At 46.0% G+C, this 15,874-nt stretch overlaps 1 protein-coding gene across 1 annotated transcript in view; it reads left to right on the top strand.

The window, feature by feature from the left end:
• The window catches only part of TENM4 (teneurin transmembrane protein 4), a 124,300-nt gene that overhangs the window by 93,667 nt on the left and 14,759 nt on the right, over window positions 1-15,874 (top strand). Inside the window, exons 14-15 of the mRNA XM_075333976.1 lie at window positions 11,388-11,542; window positions 13,933-14,810. Coding sequence (XP_075190091.1) covers window positions 11,388-11,542; window positions 13,933-14,810 — 1,033 coding nt within the window. The remainder of the gene's footprint in view (window positions 1-11,387; window positions 11,543-13,932; window positions 14,811-15,874) is intronic.

The raw sequence follows: 15,874 nt of genomic DNA, 5'->3' as shown, positions 1-15,874 counted from the left end.
CTCCGCCCCTCTGCTTCTATTGGCCGCCTGCCGTGTGACTTCGCTATGACGCCGCACGACCCGCCCCCTTAATAAGGAGGTGGGTCGCCAGCCAGATCCACGTCGCAAGGCAGGTGAGTCCATGTGAAGCTGCCGTAGCGATAATGTTCGCTACGGCTGCTATCACAAGATATCGCTGCTGCGACGGGGGCGGGGACTATTGCGCTCGGCATCGCAAGCATCGGCTTGCGATGTCGTTGTGTGCAAAATGCCCCTAACAGTCACATATTCCCTAAAAACCTTACATGGCATTCTCCAGGTCTGAGATATATTGATGACTTATGCTAAGTACAGTTGAATAATAGGATTAGTAAAGGGCTAACATTGAGCACCTCCTTCGATCAGCTGGAGCTTTGGTTGTCAGAAGTTGATGTTGTCCGGAGCTAGAACAGTCCATTCTTGGGTACTCCAAACCAGATCACATTCACTTCAATTATCTGAGTGGTGGGAGTGTCTGTGTCACGGATCACAAGACAGTTATGTGGTTTCTTGCCATAGAAGGTCACAGCGTTTGGCTGCCCAAAATGCTACCTGACTTTCCATTGTTCCTGCTGTCAGTATTCATTGGTAAAGGTAGCTTTCCTGCTGTATTTTCATCTCTCCCCCTTTTGGACCCAGCAGGAGCTCAACTTCCACCCAGCTGATGATCATCAGTATTCTCTTGATGCCTAAATACCCCTTCCCTCCTTAGGACTGGTGCTGGTAATATTATTCAGTTCATTCAAGCCCTGGTTACAAGGAGGTGGCTTGTACTGCTCTGGGGTATCGTTGTTGAACACTATGCTGAATTTCTACCTGAGTCATCTGTGGATAAGTAGTTCATGCTTTTCACCATGTGTGTCCTCCTTGTGTCTTCTCTAGTTGTATAGTGGGTTTGACGAAGAGCTCATCCCATCCATTCCCTATTTAGGGCCCAGCACTAGGGATACCTAGGGCCAGGTATCCGGCTCGACGCATAGGTGCAGAACCCATCTAGGGTAATGAGGAACCCCAGGGACCAGTGGTAGGTTTGGTCAGGAGTCACCATCTTCCCCTTCCCTAGACAAAAGGTTTCCCTTTGGCCATTCTCTTGGTACTTCCCCGTACCCAGCGTAATGTTTGGACCCTCACTGGTCTGAAATTGGTGACCTAATTTAAAGGATCCAATGCACTTTAGACTAAAATCAGTCAAATCAATGTGAGGGGCCTGATTCAAATGGGGGCCTCTAAATTCTCCACCGACATTTCATGTTGGGGTCCAAAGAAGCACTCGGCCTGTTGATCTCCTGTGGCCGATCTTTTTGGTGATGACCTCTGGAACAGGGAACAGAGGAGCGCGTAGCTTGCCCAATCACTCCTGTGTATGAGGAGGCCGAGGCTCACCACCTGCTGGACTAGGCGGCTTCTCTCATTAATGCTATGGTCATGTGAACACTTTTGAACGCTGCAGCTAATCAGTCCTAGTTCGCCAATTTTTTATTTTATTTTTTTTGTAGACTGAGTAGTCAGATAATGTTAATTTCTCCTGAAGACCCAAAAGTTTAACTTTCATATAGCAGGACCTTTTAAAGAGGGTTGAAGAAGTTGGCTTCTTTTGCCGTAAACAGTGCCACACATGGGTTGTGTCTGATGTTGAAGCAAATGAGGCTATGCCGCAATACCACCCTAAAAATAAAAAGTTAAAAAAATGTTTTAAAAATCCTTGATAACCCCTTTAAATAAAAGAAAATCTTAAATGATCAGATCCTTTAAGAATAAGCAAAGACTAATTTGCCTTGTGAAGAAACTCAAAACGTTCTGGTCACATATCACAAGATATGGACCGGGGCCAGGAGGATTTATTTTTCTCCTTCGTCCCTCTGTTCCCATTTTCCACAAAATTATTTATTTATTTATTTATTATATATATATATATATATATATATATAATAAATAAATATATATATATATATATATATATATATGTGCGCATGTACGCGTGTGTGTGTGTGTGTATATATATATGTATGTATATATATATATGTATGTATATATATGTGTGTGTATATATATATATATGTATATATATGTGTGTATATATATATATATATATATATATATATATATATATATATATATATATATATATATATATATATATATATATATATATATATATATATATATATATATGTATATTATATATATATATATATATATATATAATTTTTTTTATATATCATATATCCTTAACGCACCATAAACCAGAACAAAAAATGAAAAAACCCCTCCGCTTTCAATCAATCCCAAGCCACAAGTGACTTTTAAACCAAGCCATATGAGACCTCGGCTGCATTTTCATAATTTAATTGTAATCCTCGTCCGCGGTGAAATGTCTCCACCATATGTCCAATTACATGTCGCCATTTTTTATATCCAAAGGGAATGGTTCTCAGGAAGAGTTATCCACGGGCCTTTGTCATCGCGGTGAACCGTAAACCAGAGCCCGAGCCTAAGTTTTTGTGGATTAAGGAACTGGATATCTCCCCCGACCCCGCTCTGTGTCACTCCTCATCCAGCGCGGGGCAATTATTGGTCCGCTGGCCCCCTTGTAAATTTATAAATCCAATTATCACATTATTTAAAGGGCCGGAGTCAAGGCAAATGGGTTTCTACTAATGCGTTGTAAAGATGCTGGCGGTAAAGCGACTCGGGGAGGATTTTGTACCTTTTTATGGCCGGAATTGGGGAATCATTTTTCCAGCCGTATAACATCTGCTTTGTAGGTTTGCAAATTAGAGCACCAAGGGATTACACAGATGAAGCAGAACCTGCAAAGAGCGGGTGGAGTGATTGCAGGATTATACATGGCACATTGAGTACCATATTATAGACCTAATGATGGCGCTGTTAACGAGGTCCAAGACATCTCCAATCTGAAGCCGGCCTCAAAAAGGCACGAAACTATCATCTTTCACTTCACCTCTACCCACTTTCCTGTTTCCAGAAATAGCGCCACTCCAGTCCACAGGTCATGTGTGGTATTGCAGCTTTATTTTCAGTGAAGCTGAATTGCAGTACCAGACACAACCTGTAGTTCGGAAAGGCGCTGTTTCTGGAAGAAAGGTGCTATATTTTTTTTTTACAACCATGTGCAGAGGAATCAAGTAGAAAATATATAGTGAGCGGTATCCTAAATGCGTCTCCCTCTCCTTACATTTAGGTGGTCACATGCGCTTTTCTCACTGCAGTGGACTCGCATTTGCCACTGACTGAGGAAGAGTCTGGTGGGAGGAGCAAAGCACACACAGGGTCACAGAGTGCTCATGGGAATTGTAGTTTTTATTACTTTTGTGTAGTGCTCATGGATGGTGTAGATGCAGCGAGCAGGATTAGTGGACCCACTGGACCACAGAGGGTACCCGGGCTTACCCCTTAGTGGGAGGGGCTTAGCTAAGTGCCCACCGCAAGGAAGATGCCAGGTACCACTACCAGGGCAGTGACCGGGACTTTGGCAGGTGACAGACTCGGGTATTTACGGGCACAGGTGGGTTGACTAAGGCAAGCTAGACAGGCGGGTATGGACAGGAGTGGTGCGCAGGGCAAGGACAGATAGGTATGGGAAAGTAGGTACAGGTGACGGCCACAGGGATAACCGGACAGGAGCTCAGGATCTGACAACGAACTAGCTAGCAGACTGACTAACTAAATGCATTGCGCAGGCACCTCCCCTAATGGGATGGTGCCTTAAATACACAGTGCCTCTCAGCAATGGGCTGAAAGGTATTTCCGGTAAAGGAGCTCGGGTCCTTTAGGAGGAGGGCCATTGTGCACGCTCACATCTTAGGTGCACCCCTGGGGACCCAATGTGGCATGTACAGGGCCCGGGAGGGGAGGAAGGTAGGAGAGCACGTGGAAGGCCGCATGGCAGCAGGGGAGAATGGGACCCGGCCGGGATGGTGAGTAAGTTGGCGTCCCTGCAGGCACGCCGGCGCTACACTTTGTATCAAATCACCCAAAAAATGAACGAAAAAAAGCCAGCAAGGTGTAGAACACTGGGTACTGAAATAAGACTGGATGAGGTTAGTGAATCCTCTGTTACTGGCTATACATAATAATGACTTGGAATCACCCCTTTAAGACCCCCCCGTTGCAGATTTTGCATTGCTATCCATCACTCCATGTTCCTATAGGTTAAATATTTTTTTTATTTGTGCTTCTGGAAGATTAAAGAAATGCACGGGGAGGGCGACTTTTGTACATTTAATCTCTGTATTTGTAACGTATCTCGTGCTGCTCGGAACGTGAAGAAATTATTTATCAACCGATAGCTGGAAATGCAGAAACAAAATCCCACCGCCGCATGGGACCACCTGCTGCTCCCGAGCACGCTGCTAAAATGTGGATTATTCGAGACTTGCGGGGGGCATATGACAACATGGAGGCCCCAGCTCTTCACACCGGCGCCTGGGTGTTTAATTAGAATCACAGCTCAGCACGCCGGGAGTCGTAATCGCTGCAACCGGGGGAAGTCAGGAGCCTTCATGGCGGACTCGATCTCGCGCTCAGCATTGATCTGAGTTTCATACAAGCGCTGTCATCTCCTTTCGGAAGAGAGGTATTAAGGGAACAGGTTGTGTGGCGCCATGTCCGTCTATGATTAGCGACTTCAATAAAAATCGAGAAGATCGAGTTAGTATTGCGGAGGAGTAGATGTCCTATTCTTGGTATCACCGTTGCAGCTGGTATGGGTAATCTTAACACCTGAAGAAGGCTAGAGGACTATATGTGCCTTTCGAGGATATAGGAGCGTGACCTTATCTTACCGCACAACATTTAAATCAATGAAATGTATAATCTGTGGTCAGATGGTCACATATAACAGCCATTCACTTCTGATTACTATTGATTTCCGTTCACAAATGTATAATATCCATTGAGCATTGGTAGGGCACTGTTCCCCGACCTCCAGTCCTCAAGAGCCACCACCAGATCATGTTTTCAGGATTTCCTTATTATTGCACAGCTGATAATTGTATCATATATGCAATACTAATGAAATACTGAAAACGTGGTCTGTTGCCAGCTCTTGAGGACTGGAATTGGGGAACACTGGCATATGGTCTCCTTGACCATGGCTTATGATTTCCATTGACCATGGTGTATGATTTCTATTGACAACTGTCTATGGATTTCCATTGACTATTCCCTATGGTTTCCTTTAACTATGGTGTACGGTTTACATTGACCATTGCATATGAGTTTCCATTGACCATTGCTATCCCCAAACCCCAGCACTCTCCAAACAAATATTCATCTCCCCTTCCCTCTTACCTCCCCACCTGTCCTCATCTGCTGACCTGCTCCTAAACCTCAGATCGCTTCTAGTATCGCGCAGACCAGGCCGTCCACTCTCCTTCTCCCACCTGCTCTCCCTTTCTCTACTTCTCCTCACTGCTGGCGACATATCTCCCAATCCTGGACCCCCACAGATGGGACACTCCTCTTTATCACCCCCCTATCGCTCCCCATCTAGTAGTAACTACCGCAACCTCTCCAACATAAAATCCATTCCCCTCTCTGCCACTCCGCAGCCCCCTCTCTCTGGAGCGCTCTGGAATGCCCGTTCCATCTGTAATAAACTGCACTTCATTCATGACCTCTTTACCGCAAGCAATCTATCCTTTCTGGCCCTCACCGAAACATGGCTGACACCATCCAACACTGCCTCCCCCGCTGCGCTGTGCTACGGCGGCCTCCACTTCACCCACACTCCTCGCCCTGGCAATAGACAGGGTGGAGGAGTGGGCCTCCTCCTTTCTAACAACTGCAGCTTCACCCCAATGCCACCTCTACCCTCCCTTGTCCTGCCTTCCTTTGAAGTGCACTCTGTCCGCATCTATTCTCCCTCCAACCTCCAAGTGGCCGTCATATACAGACCCCCGGGCCCAACCACTGCCTTTATCGACCAGTTCTCTGCCTGGCTTCTACACTTTCTCTCTGCTGACATCCCCACTATCATCATGGGTGACTTCAACATCCCCACTGACACCCGCCAGTCAGCGGCCTCCAAACTCCTCTCCCTCGCCTCATCTTTTGGTCTAACTCAGTTGTCCGCCTCTGCCACCCACAAAGATGGCCACACACTAGACCTTATCTTCACCCGTCTCTGCTCTCTATCTAACCTCACTACCTCCCCTCTCCCCTTATCTGACCACCATCTGCTGACCTTTTCATCCCTGTCCTCCTCACCTGCCCCCCTGTCCAGCACGTATCACACCCCCGCAGAAACCTTGCACACATCAACATACACACCCTTTCTGACTCTATCCTACCGCTGTCCTCCATATCTTCACTCCACGACACAAACAGTGCCACCATTTTCTACAACGCCACTCTCACATCAGCTATTGATTCAGTTGCTCCTCTTGTGCACGGCAGAGTGAGACGAATCAATAGACAACCCTGGCACAACAGCCTCACTAAAAAACTACGGCAAGTGTCTAGAGCCGCAGAGCGGCGCTGGAAGAAAACGCACTCCCAGGAAGACTTCACCACATTCAAAAATGCAATTCACACATTTCGCTTGGCCCTTACCTCGGCTAAACAGAATTACTTAAAAAAACCTCATATCCTCTTTAACACACAACCCCAAACAGCTATTTAATACTTTTACCTCCCTCCTTCGCCCACCGCTGCCCCCTCCAACCTCCCTCATCTCCGCAGAAGAATTTGCCACATATTTCAAAGAAAAGATCGACCAAACCAGACAAGTCTTTTCTGCTCAGCCACCACAACCCCTTCATATAACAGACCACTGCTCCTCCCCCATAAACTTCCTCCCCACCATCACCGAAGGAGAGCTTGCACATCTTCTCTCAAAAGCGCACCTCACTACATGCGCACTTGACCCCATCCCATCCCACCTCCTCCCCAACCTCACCACTATCCTTATTCCAGCCTTATCCCATCTCTTCAACCTATCTCTAACAACTGGTACCTTCCCTTCTGCCTTTAAGCATGCAACAGTCACACCTATCCTAAAGAAACCTTCCCTCGACCCAACCTCTACTACCAGCTATCGACCCATATCACTACTCCCACTTGCCTCAAAACTCCTGGAACAGCACGTCCATGCTGAACTTTCCTCCCACCTCTCCTCTAACTCTCTCTTTGACAACCTACAGTCCGGCTTCCGTCCACATCATTCCACTGAAACTGCCCTGACTAAAATCACGAATGACTTACTTACTGCCAAAGCTAACAACCACTTCTCTATACTCCTACTTCTAGACCTATCCTCAGCCTTTGACACTGTTGACCACTCCCTGCTACTACAGATCCTCTCTTCCCTTGGTGTCAGAGACCTCGCCCTCTCTTGGATCTCTTCATACCTCTCCAACCGCACGTTTAGTGTCTCCCATTCCCACACAACCTCTTCATCCCGTTCTCTCTCTGTTGGTGTCCCTCAAGGCTCTGTCCTGGGACCCTTACTTTTTTCTATCTATACATTTGGCCTGGGACAACTCATAAAGTCCCATGGCTTTCAGTACCACCTATATGCCGATGACACTCAGATCTACCTCTCTGGTCCAGATGTCACATCTCTGCTGTCCAAAATCCCAGAGTGCCTATCTGCTATATCTTCCTTCTTTTCCTCTCGCTTCCTAAAGCTCAATGTGGCCAAAACTGAACTGATCATCTTTCCTCCATCTCCCCTGCACTCTCCACCTGATCTATCCATTACAATTGATAACATCACGCTCTCCCCAGCACCCAAAGTTCGGTGCCTCGGAGTGACCTTTGACTCTGCCCTGTCCTTCATACCGCACATCCAATCCCTCACCACCTCCTGCCGTTTTCAACTCAAAAATATCTCCAGAATCCGCCCTTTCCTCAATCCCCAATCTACAAAAATGCTAGTGCATGCCCTCATAATCTCCCGCCTCGACTACTGCAACATCCTCCTCTGTGGTCTCCCTGCTAACACACTCGCCCCTCTCCAGTCCATCCTTAACTCTGCTGCCCGACTGATCCACCTCTCTCCTCAATACCACCCCGCTTCTCCTTTCTGCATGTCCCTTCACTGGCTCCCAATCTTCTATCGTATCCAATTCAAACTACTAACCCTGACCTACAAAGCTATCCATAATCTGTCTCCTCCATATATCTCTGAACTAATCTCTCGATACACTCCAAAACGTAACCTCCGGTCCTCCCAAGATCTCCTTCTCTCCTCCTCTCTCATTCGCTCCTCATGCAACCGACTCCAAGACTTCTCCCGAGCATCCCCAGTCTCCTGGAACTCACTGCCTCAACACGTCAGACTATCTACTACACTTGCAAACTTCAAACGGACCCTGAAAACTCATCTGTTCAGAAATGCCTATAATCTACAATGACCTCACTGCCCCACCACCGTGCGGAGCTGCCGCCCCACCACCGTGCGGAGCTGCCGCCCCACCACCGTGCGGAGCTGCCGCCCCACCACCGTGCGGAGCTGCCGCCCCACCACCGTGCGGAGCTGCCGCCCCACCACCGTGCGGAGCTGCCGCCCCACCACCGTGCGGAGCTGCCGCCCCACCACCGTGCGGAGCTGCCGCCCCACCACCGTGCGGAGCTGCCGCCCCACCACCGTGCGGAGCTGCCGCCCCACCACCGTGCGGAGCTGCCGCCCCACCACCGTGCGGAGCTGCCGCCCCACCACCGTGCGGAGCTGCCGCCCCACCACCGTGCGGAGCTGCCGCCCAACCTACACCCCACCTACTGTCTCCTCCCCAAAATCCTTTAGGATGTAAGCCCGCAAGGGCAGGGCCCTCTTCCCTCTGTGCTAGTCTGTCCATTGTAACGTGTATATGTATTCTGTATGTAACCCCCTCATGTACAGCACCATGGAATCAATGGTGCTCTATAAATAAACAATAATAATAATAATAATAATGAGTTTCCATCAACCATTGCATACGAGTTTCCATTGACCATTGCCTATGATTTCCATTGATCCTTTCCTATGGATTTCCATTGACTAATGCATATGGGTTTCCATTGAACATTGCCTATGGATTCCATTGACCATTGCCTATGGATTCCATTGACCATTGCCTATGGATTCCATTGACCATTGCCTATGGGTTTCCATTAACCATTGCATATGAGTTTCCATTGACCATTGCTTATGGTTGCCATTGACCATTGCTTATGGTTGCCATTGACCATTGCTTATGGTTGCCATTGACCATTGCTTATGGTTGCCATTGACCATTGAATATGGTTGCCATTGACCATTGAATATGGTTTCCATTCACCATTGAATATGGTTTCCATTGACCATTGAATATGGTTTCCATTGACCATTGAATATGGTTTCCATTGACCATTGAATATGGTTTCCATTGACCATTGAATATGGTTTCCATTGACCATTGAATATGGTTTCCATTGAGCATTGAATATGGTTTCTACTGACCATTGTCTGTGGGTTACCATTGACCATTACATATAGGTTTTCAATGACCAATGCATATAGGTTTACAATGACCACTGCACATTGGTTTCCATTGATCACTGCATATGGGTTTTTATTGTCCACTGCATATGAGTTTCTGTTGACCATGATATATGATTTCCATTGGCCGTTGCATATGGTTTCCATCAACCAATGCATACGAGTTTCCATTGACCATTGCCTATGATTTCCATTTATCCTTTCCTATCGATTTCCATTGACTAATGCATATGGGTTTCCATTGAACATTGTGTATGGGTTTCCATTGACCACTGCCTATGGATTACATTGACCATTGCCTATGGGTTTCCATCGACCATTGCCTATGGGTTTCCATTGACCATTGCCTATGGGTTTCCATTAACCATTACATATTGGTTGCCATTGACCATTGCCTATGGATTCCATTGTCTACCTATGGGCTTCCATTGACCATTGCCTATAGGTTTCCATTGACCATTGCCTATGGGTTTCCATTGACCATTGCCTATGGGTTTCCATTGACCATTGCCTATGGGTTTCCATTGACCATTGCCTATGGGTTTCCATTGACTATTGCTTATAGGTTTCAGTTTACCATCATATGAGTTTCCATTGATCTTTGGCTTGACTTTTGTTTGACTTTGGTTGCCATTGACCATTGCCTATGGTTTCTACTGACCACCCTTTATGGCATCTATTGACTTCCTGTAACATAATGTCTAACTTCCCTATGAGTCTTGGTCCTAGTGGATAAGCTACCAGTTAGGCCTCAGCATCAAGCTAGATACGCAGAACATTAATATCGGGTGGTGTCTCCTAGTCACGTAACCTTCCCATTAGAAGAGCTGCTGGGTCACATTTATATATAATAGTCATTGGGCTATGGACATTGCTGGTTACTGCAGCTCTTTCTGCTCCTTTGTCATTTGCTGCATTGAATATGAAAATAACATTTAATGCCCTGAAATGTGTGGGTGCTCAATACTTGTTCCGACAGAGCAATCAGATCTAAATGTTTACAATGCTTTGTATGACTTTGAATGTCCAGGACTAGAGTGCTTTAATCAACATACCCATTTGTGCCATCCAACGATTATTTGAAGACGTTTGGTTGTAGAATTCGGTGTAACCTACTAATCAGATTTGTTTTTTTCGGTGCACCCTACTCATCAGATTTGGTTTTTGGTGCACTCTACTCATCAGATCTGTTTTTTTTTTTTGGTGCACTCTACTCATCAGATTTGGTTTTTCGGTGCATCCTACTCATCAGATTTGTTTTTTTCGGTGCACCATACTCATCAGATTTGGTTTTTCGGTGCACCCTACTCATCAGATTTGGTTTTCCGGTGCACCCTACTCGTCAGATTTGGTTTTTCGGTGCACCCTACTCATCAGATTTGGTTTTCCGGTGCACCCTACTCGTCAGATTTGGTTTTTGGTGCACCCTACTCAGCAGATTTATTTTTTTTTATTCACCCTTCTCAGCAGATTTGGTTTTTTGGTGCACCCTACTCATCAGATTTGGTTTTTGGTGCACCCTACTCAGCAGATTTATTTTTTTTTATTCACCCTTCTCATCAGATTTGGTTTTTTGGTGCACTCTACTCATCAGATCTGGTTTTTTTTCGGTGCACCATACTCATCAGATTTGGTTTTTCGGTGCACCCTACTCATCAGATTTGGTTTTTCGGTGCACCCTACTCGTCAGATTTGGTTTTTCGGTGCACCCTACTCGTCAGATTTGGTTTTTCGGTGCATCCTACTCATCAGATTTGGTGTTTCAGTCCTTGCCTTACACACGAGAGACTTCTGTAGACCAGTGGTCAGTTTCTATATTTCTGTGCCAATACACAACACATTTCGCAATCCAATACCATCTTGACATGTTGATCTTCTTCTCCAGGTATCACCGTGGACAAATACGGCCTCATCTACTTTGTCGATGGCACCATGATACGACGCATTGATCAGAACGGCCTCATCTCCACCCTCCTGGGCTCCAATGACCTGACCTCGGCCAGACCCCTGAGCTGTGACGCCATTATGGATATCTTGCAGGTACCACTATGTCCTTTCTGTGAAGGTTTCTGGTAGGATAATGTGACATTAGTTGGATCCGATTAGCTGGCATGGGAAGCGTAACGTTCTGTCTCGCCCAAAATTTCCAACAGCGGGGAAGTAAGAGGATTTCGGTCGTATCAGATTGCAAATTAGTTGCATTTGGAGACCTGCTGTGCTTTAAAGAGCCGAGGATAAAAACATGTTGGCGTTTTGTTTTCCTCATTACGATACAGATAAATCTGGTTTGTGAAGGATGGAGCGCAAGAAAAGCGGTTTAATCTTCCTCGGAAAGTCAACTTTTTTTTGCTAAGATCCAGCGGATGTTCTGCATTTCGCACGCTCAATTCCGCGTCGTGCATAGTTGGCCATCTCTTCTAAAAGATGTTTTGATGCAGCTTTAGATGTATTGATTCATCAGCAACCTTATTCTCTAGTTACATCCAAAGCTGCATATAAAAATCAGCTTCACTCCTTCCCCATTTTGGGAATTTGGCTTATGAGCTCCCAAGAGACGTGGCTAATGGGGGTGGATATGATGTGTGCATGACCGGAAGCAAAATATAACCTTGTGATGTACCACGGGCACCGTGTCACAGCAGACAACCCGCCAAGCAGGATATCTGCCTCCTCGCCGATCTCTCCTCTGCCGGGGAGGTCAGAGGTAATTAAATATTTAACCCGGCCGTGATAAGAAATGGGGTTTAAAAATTGAAAATTCCCTTGGCTGCCGAGAGCGAGCGCTTCTACTTGATGATAACACAAAGCTGCGGTGTGAGCGCCGCTCTGAAGATTATTGCCAGCTATGGAAGCATGCATTATTAAAGAGGAAAGCACAGACTGTAATGTTCTAATACAAGAGGGGGTAAAGTCGGCCCGCGGCCAGGGGAGTGCATAATTCAGGGCTTGGCCTGGAACTCAGACTGCAGCAAAGGGAAGAGCTGCAACCAGCGATGCCTCGGGCATCATATTCAGCGTGCGGCAAAGATCACGTCTGCATTTACAGCTCCAATTTACATCATTGCATATACTCTAGTCACATCCAAAGCTGCATACAAAATTCTATTATTGTTAGGTTCCAGGACACGGCACTGACAGGTGTGATGGATTCTCCGTGAGTGCGAGCAGAATTATGAATGCAGCTTTGGGTGTGAATGGAGTATGAGACATGCCAAAACTGAAGAGCAGTATAAGGCTACTTTCACACATCAGTTTTTTCCATCAGGCACAATCCAGAAAAAAACTGATAAAACGGATCCGCCACCGGATTCGTTTTATCCCCATTGATTTGTATTAGCGCCGGATTTGTGCCTGATGGCCTTGCGATGCATCCGGCTTCTGCTGGATCCGTCGTAATTGGCTAATGCGGCGGCCGGAAGGAACGTCTCTTGTAGCGTTTTTTGTCTCTGACAAGAAAAAAACGCATTGCGCAAGATCCGGCGTGATTTAAAATGGAAGCACATGGACGCCGAATCCGGCGTAATGTGGCAAAAAACAGATGCAGCCGCCGGATACGTTTTTTTAAACTGAGCATGCTCCAATTTATTGTAAAAAAACGGATCCAGCAAAAAAAGGACAAAACGGATGCAATAACGGATGCGCCGGATCCGTTTTTTGACGGATCCGGTATACCGGATCCATCAACAAAAAAAAGAAAAAAGGATCCGGCGCATCAGATTTTTGCATATTCTGCGCCGGATCCGTTGCATCAGGCACACGCTGGATTGTGTCTGATGCCAGAAAACTGATGTGTGTAGCCTAAGATAGATATACTCTTCTTGCATCTCTTAGTTTGTAGATGCTCTCGTAAGATGCAGTTGAAAAAGTGGTCAACTGCACTACACATGTAAATCTGGCCACACACATAGGATGCTAGCCACGTAACAGCACAATAGAGGGAAGGGACACCTTTTATCTGTGGCGGGAACGGGTTTTTCCAGGTACGAGAGTTGTAGGTGGTGGTCATACTGTCCCCATATACATTAATTGTTATCCCATGTGCCTAGATAATATCTCCTGGCTTTCAACTGGTTGGAAGATACTGGGTCACTAAAGTTTCTAAGTTGGCTTCTCAACGGGTCTAATTTCCAGTGGCTACCTTTAGGTAGATTTGTTCTGCTGCCACCAGCCATCCGATCTGGTAGTACATCTTATTCCAATAGGCTCTGTAAAAGTTAGATAATATGTTGTTCCGCGCATCTCAAGTTTCTCGATACCCAAGTTGTCGAAGTCTCTATCCTCATCATCATGGCCCAAAAAGGCTTCTGTGTGGGCCAAATTGTAGCTTTGATGACCATGTTGCAAGCCATTGCTGAAACTTTTGAAGTCTTTTATGTAGGCTGTTCTGCAACTTTTTGTGTTTTTCAGTCTCTGATTTTTTTATTTTCTAGATTCGTCTCGAATGGCCGACTGACTTGGCGGTGAACCCGATGGATAACTCGCTCTACGTCCTTGACAACAATGTTGTGTTACAGATCTCTGAGAATCACCAGGTTCGAATCGTAGCAGGAAGACCAATGCACTGCCAAGTTCCTGGAATTGACCACTTCCTACTAAGCAAGGTAGCCGTTCATGCCACCCTGGAGGCCGCCACTGCTTTGGCCGTGTCTCACAACGGAATTTTATATATTGCTGAAACTGATGAGAAGAAGATCAACCGGATCAGGCAGGTCACCACCAATGGTGAGATCTCTTTGGTGGCTGGAGCTCCAAGCGGTTGTGATTGTAAAAATGAGGCCAGCTGTGAATGCTTCTCTGGAGATGATGGCTATGCAAAAGATGCAAAGTTGAACTCTCCATCGTCTCTCGCCGTCTGTGCTGATGGGGACTTGTATGTGGCTGACCTTGGGAATATAAGGATTCGCTTTATCCGTACCAATAAACCCTTCCTCAACAGTCAGAACATGTATGAAGTATCTTCTCCCATTGACCAGGAATTGTACCTGTTTGACACCACTGGCCGACACCTTTACACTCAGAGCCTGACAACTGGGGATTATCTGTACAACTTTACCTACACTGGAGATGGAGATCTTACCCTCATCACTGATAACAATGGTAATACACTCAACATAAGGCGGGATTCCACCGGCATGCCCCTCTGGTTGGTAGTACCTGATGGACAAGTCTTCTGGTTGACTATTGGCACCAACAGTGCCCTGAAGAGCGTGTCAGAACAAGGGAATGAGTTGGCCATGATGACCTACCATGGGAATTCAGGTCTCCTTGCCACCAAAAGCAACGAGAATGGCTGGACAACATTTTACGAGTAAGTATGAACCCAACCAACTTCTGCGTGAATCGATTTAATCCTAAAATTCCTTATGTTGTCTTTTTCTATACATTTTTATTCAGACCTGTATTCTGGTTCCTTGGCAATCTTTAAGGAGATCAATTTTTTTAGAAGCCATGTTACTTTGCTTTCTAAGACCCCTAAAAAGGAAATTGGGACCCCTAAATGTCTAACTAGAGATATTTAAGCAGGATATGTTTATGAAGTGGGCATATTGGGCAGGTTCCCTAAGGTCTTGATGCCCATTCCTTATTTCGAATTTGGGGAAAAGGTGTGTCCTCTTGAGCGTGTAAGGTTGTCCCCATTACCTTGATAGACATCAGTGAAGAGGCCAAGGTTCAGCCAACATGTTTCTGTGATAGATATTTATGGTCAGTGTTACAAAATTGGGATAGGGAACCCCAACTAGTTTTTTATCCAGGCACCTTCTTCATCGAGCATCTGCCCTGAGACCTCCACTACTGTCCCTGATGCGGCTTGAATGTGGCCAAATATATCTCCGATTACACTCATAGTAATGGAGAGGTCCGCCTTCAGCCTTCATGTATCTGTGATAATGGGTCAGGTTGGGTGGAGGACCTAAAAGTGGGAATTGGAGCCTCCACCAAAAGTTCACCTATTGTATTCTTCAAGTTCTCCAATTCGTAATTCATAGAAAGTTCCCTTTACGATAAGCGGAGTGGCCCGCTGCTGGGATTTCCAGCACTCAGCTATGACCTACAGGAAAACCCAGGGGGAAGTGTTAGAGCGCCACCACAGGTGGAATAAGGTATTACATCATGCTTGCTCAATCCATGAAAGAGAACAGGGGGGCTCTCTTCCATGAAAGGGTTTGTTCAAAAAAAAAATCTACCTATGGCTCTTAGTGGTGGAGGAATTTAAAGGTGGACAACCCCTTTTAGTCTAGCAACAACTGGCGGCCATATTATTGGCTGTCACCCAGATAATATTATGATGGTAGAGGACGACTGATGAACGCTTTTAATTTTGAATAGGAATGTTCTTTACGTAAATCCACATGGGTCAAATGCCTTCCAACC

The sequence above is a fragment of the Anomaloglossus baeobatrachus genome, chromosome 2, assembly GCF_048569485.1.
Source record: "Anomaloglossus baeobatrachus isolate aAnoBae1 chromosome 2, aAnoBae1.hap1, whole genome shotgun sequence".
In the NCBI taxonomy this organism is placed as follows: Eukaryota; Metazoa; Chordata; class Amphibia; order Anura; family Aromobatidae; genus Anomaloglossus; species Anomaloglossus baeobatrachus.
This window is presented reverse-complemented; position numbering and strand designations above follow the sequence as displayed.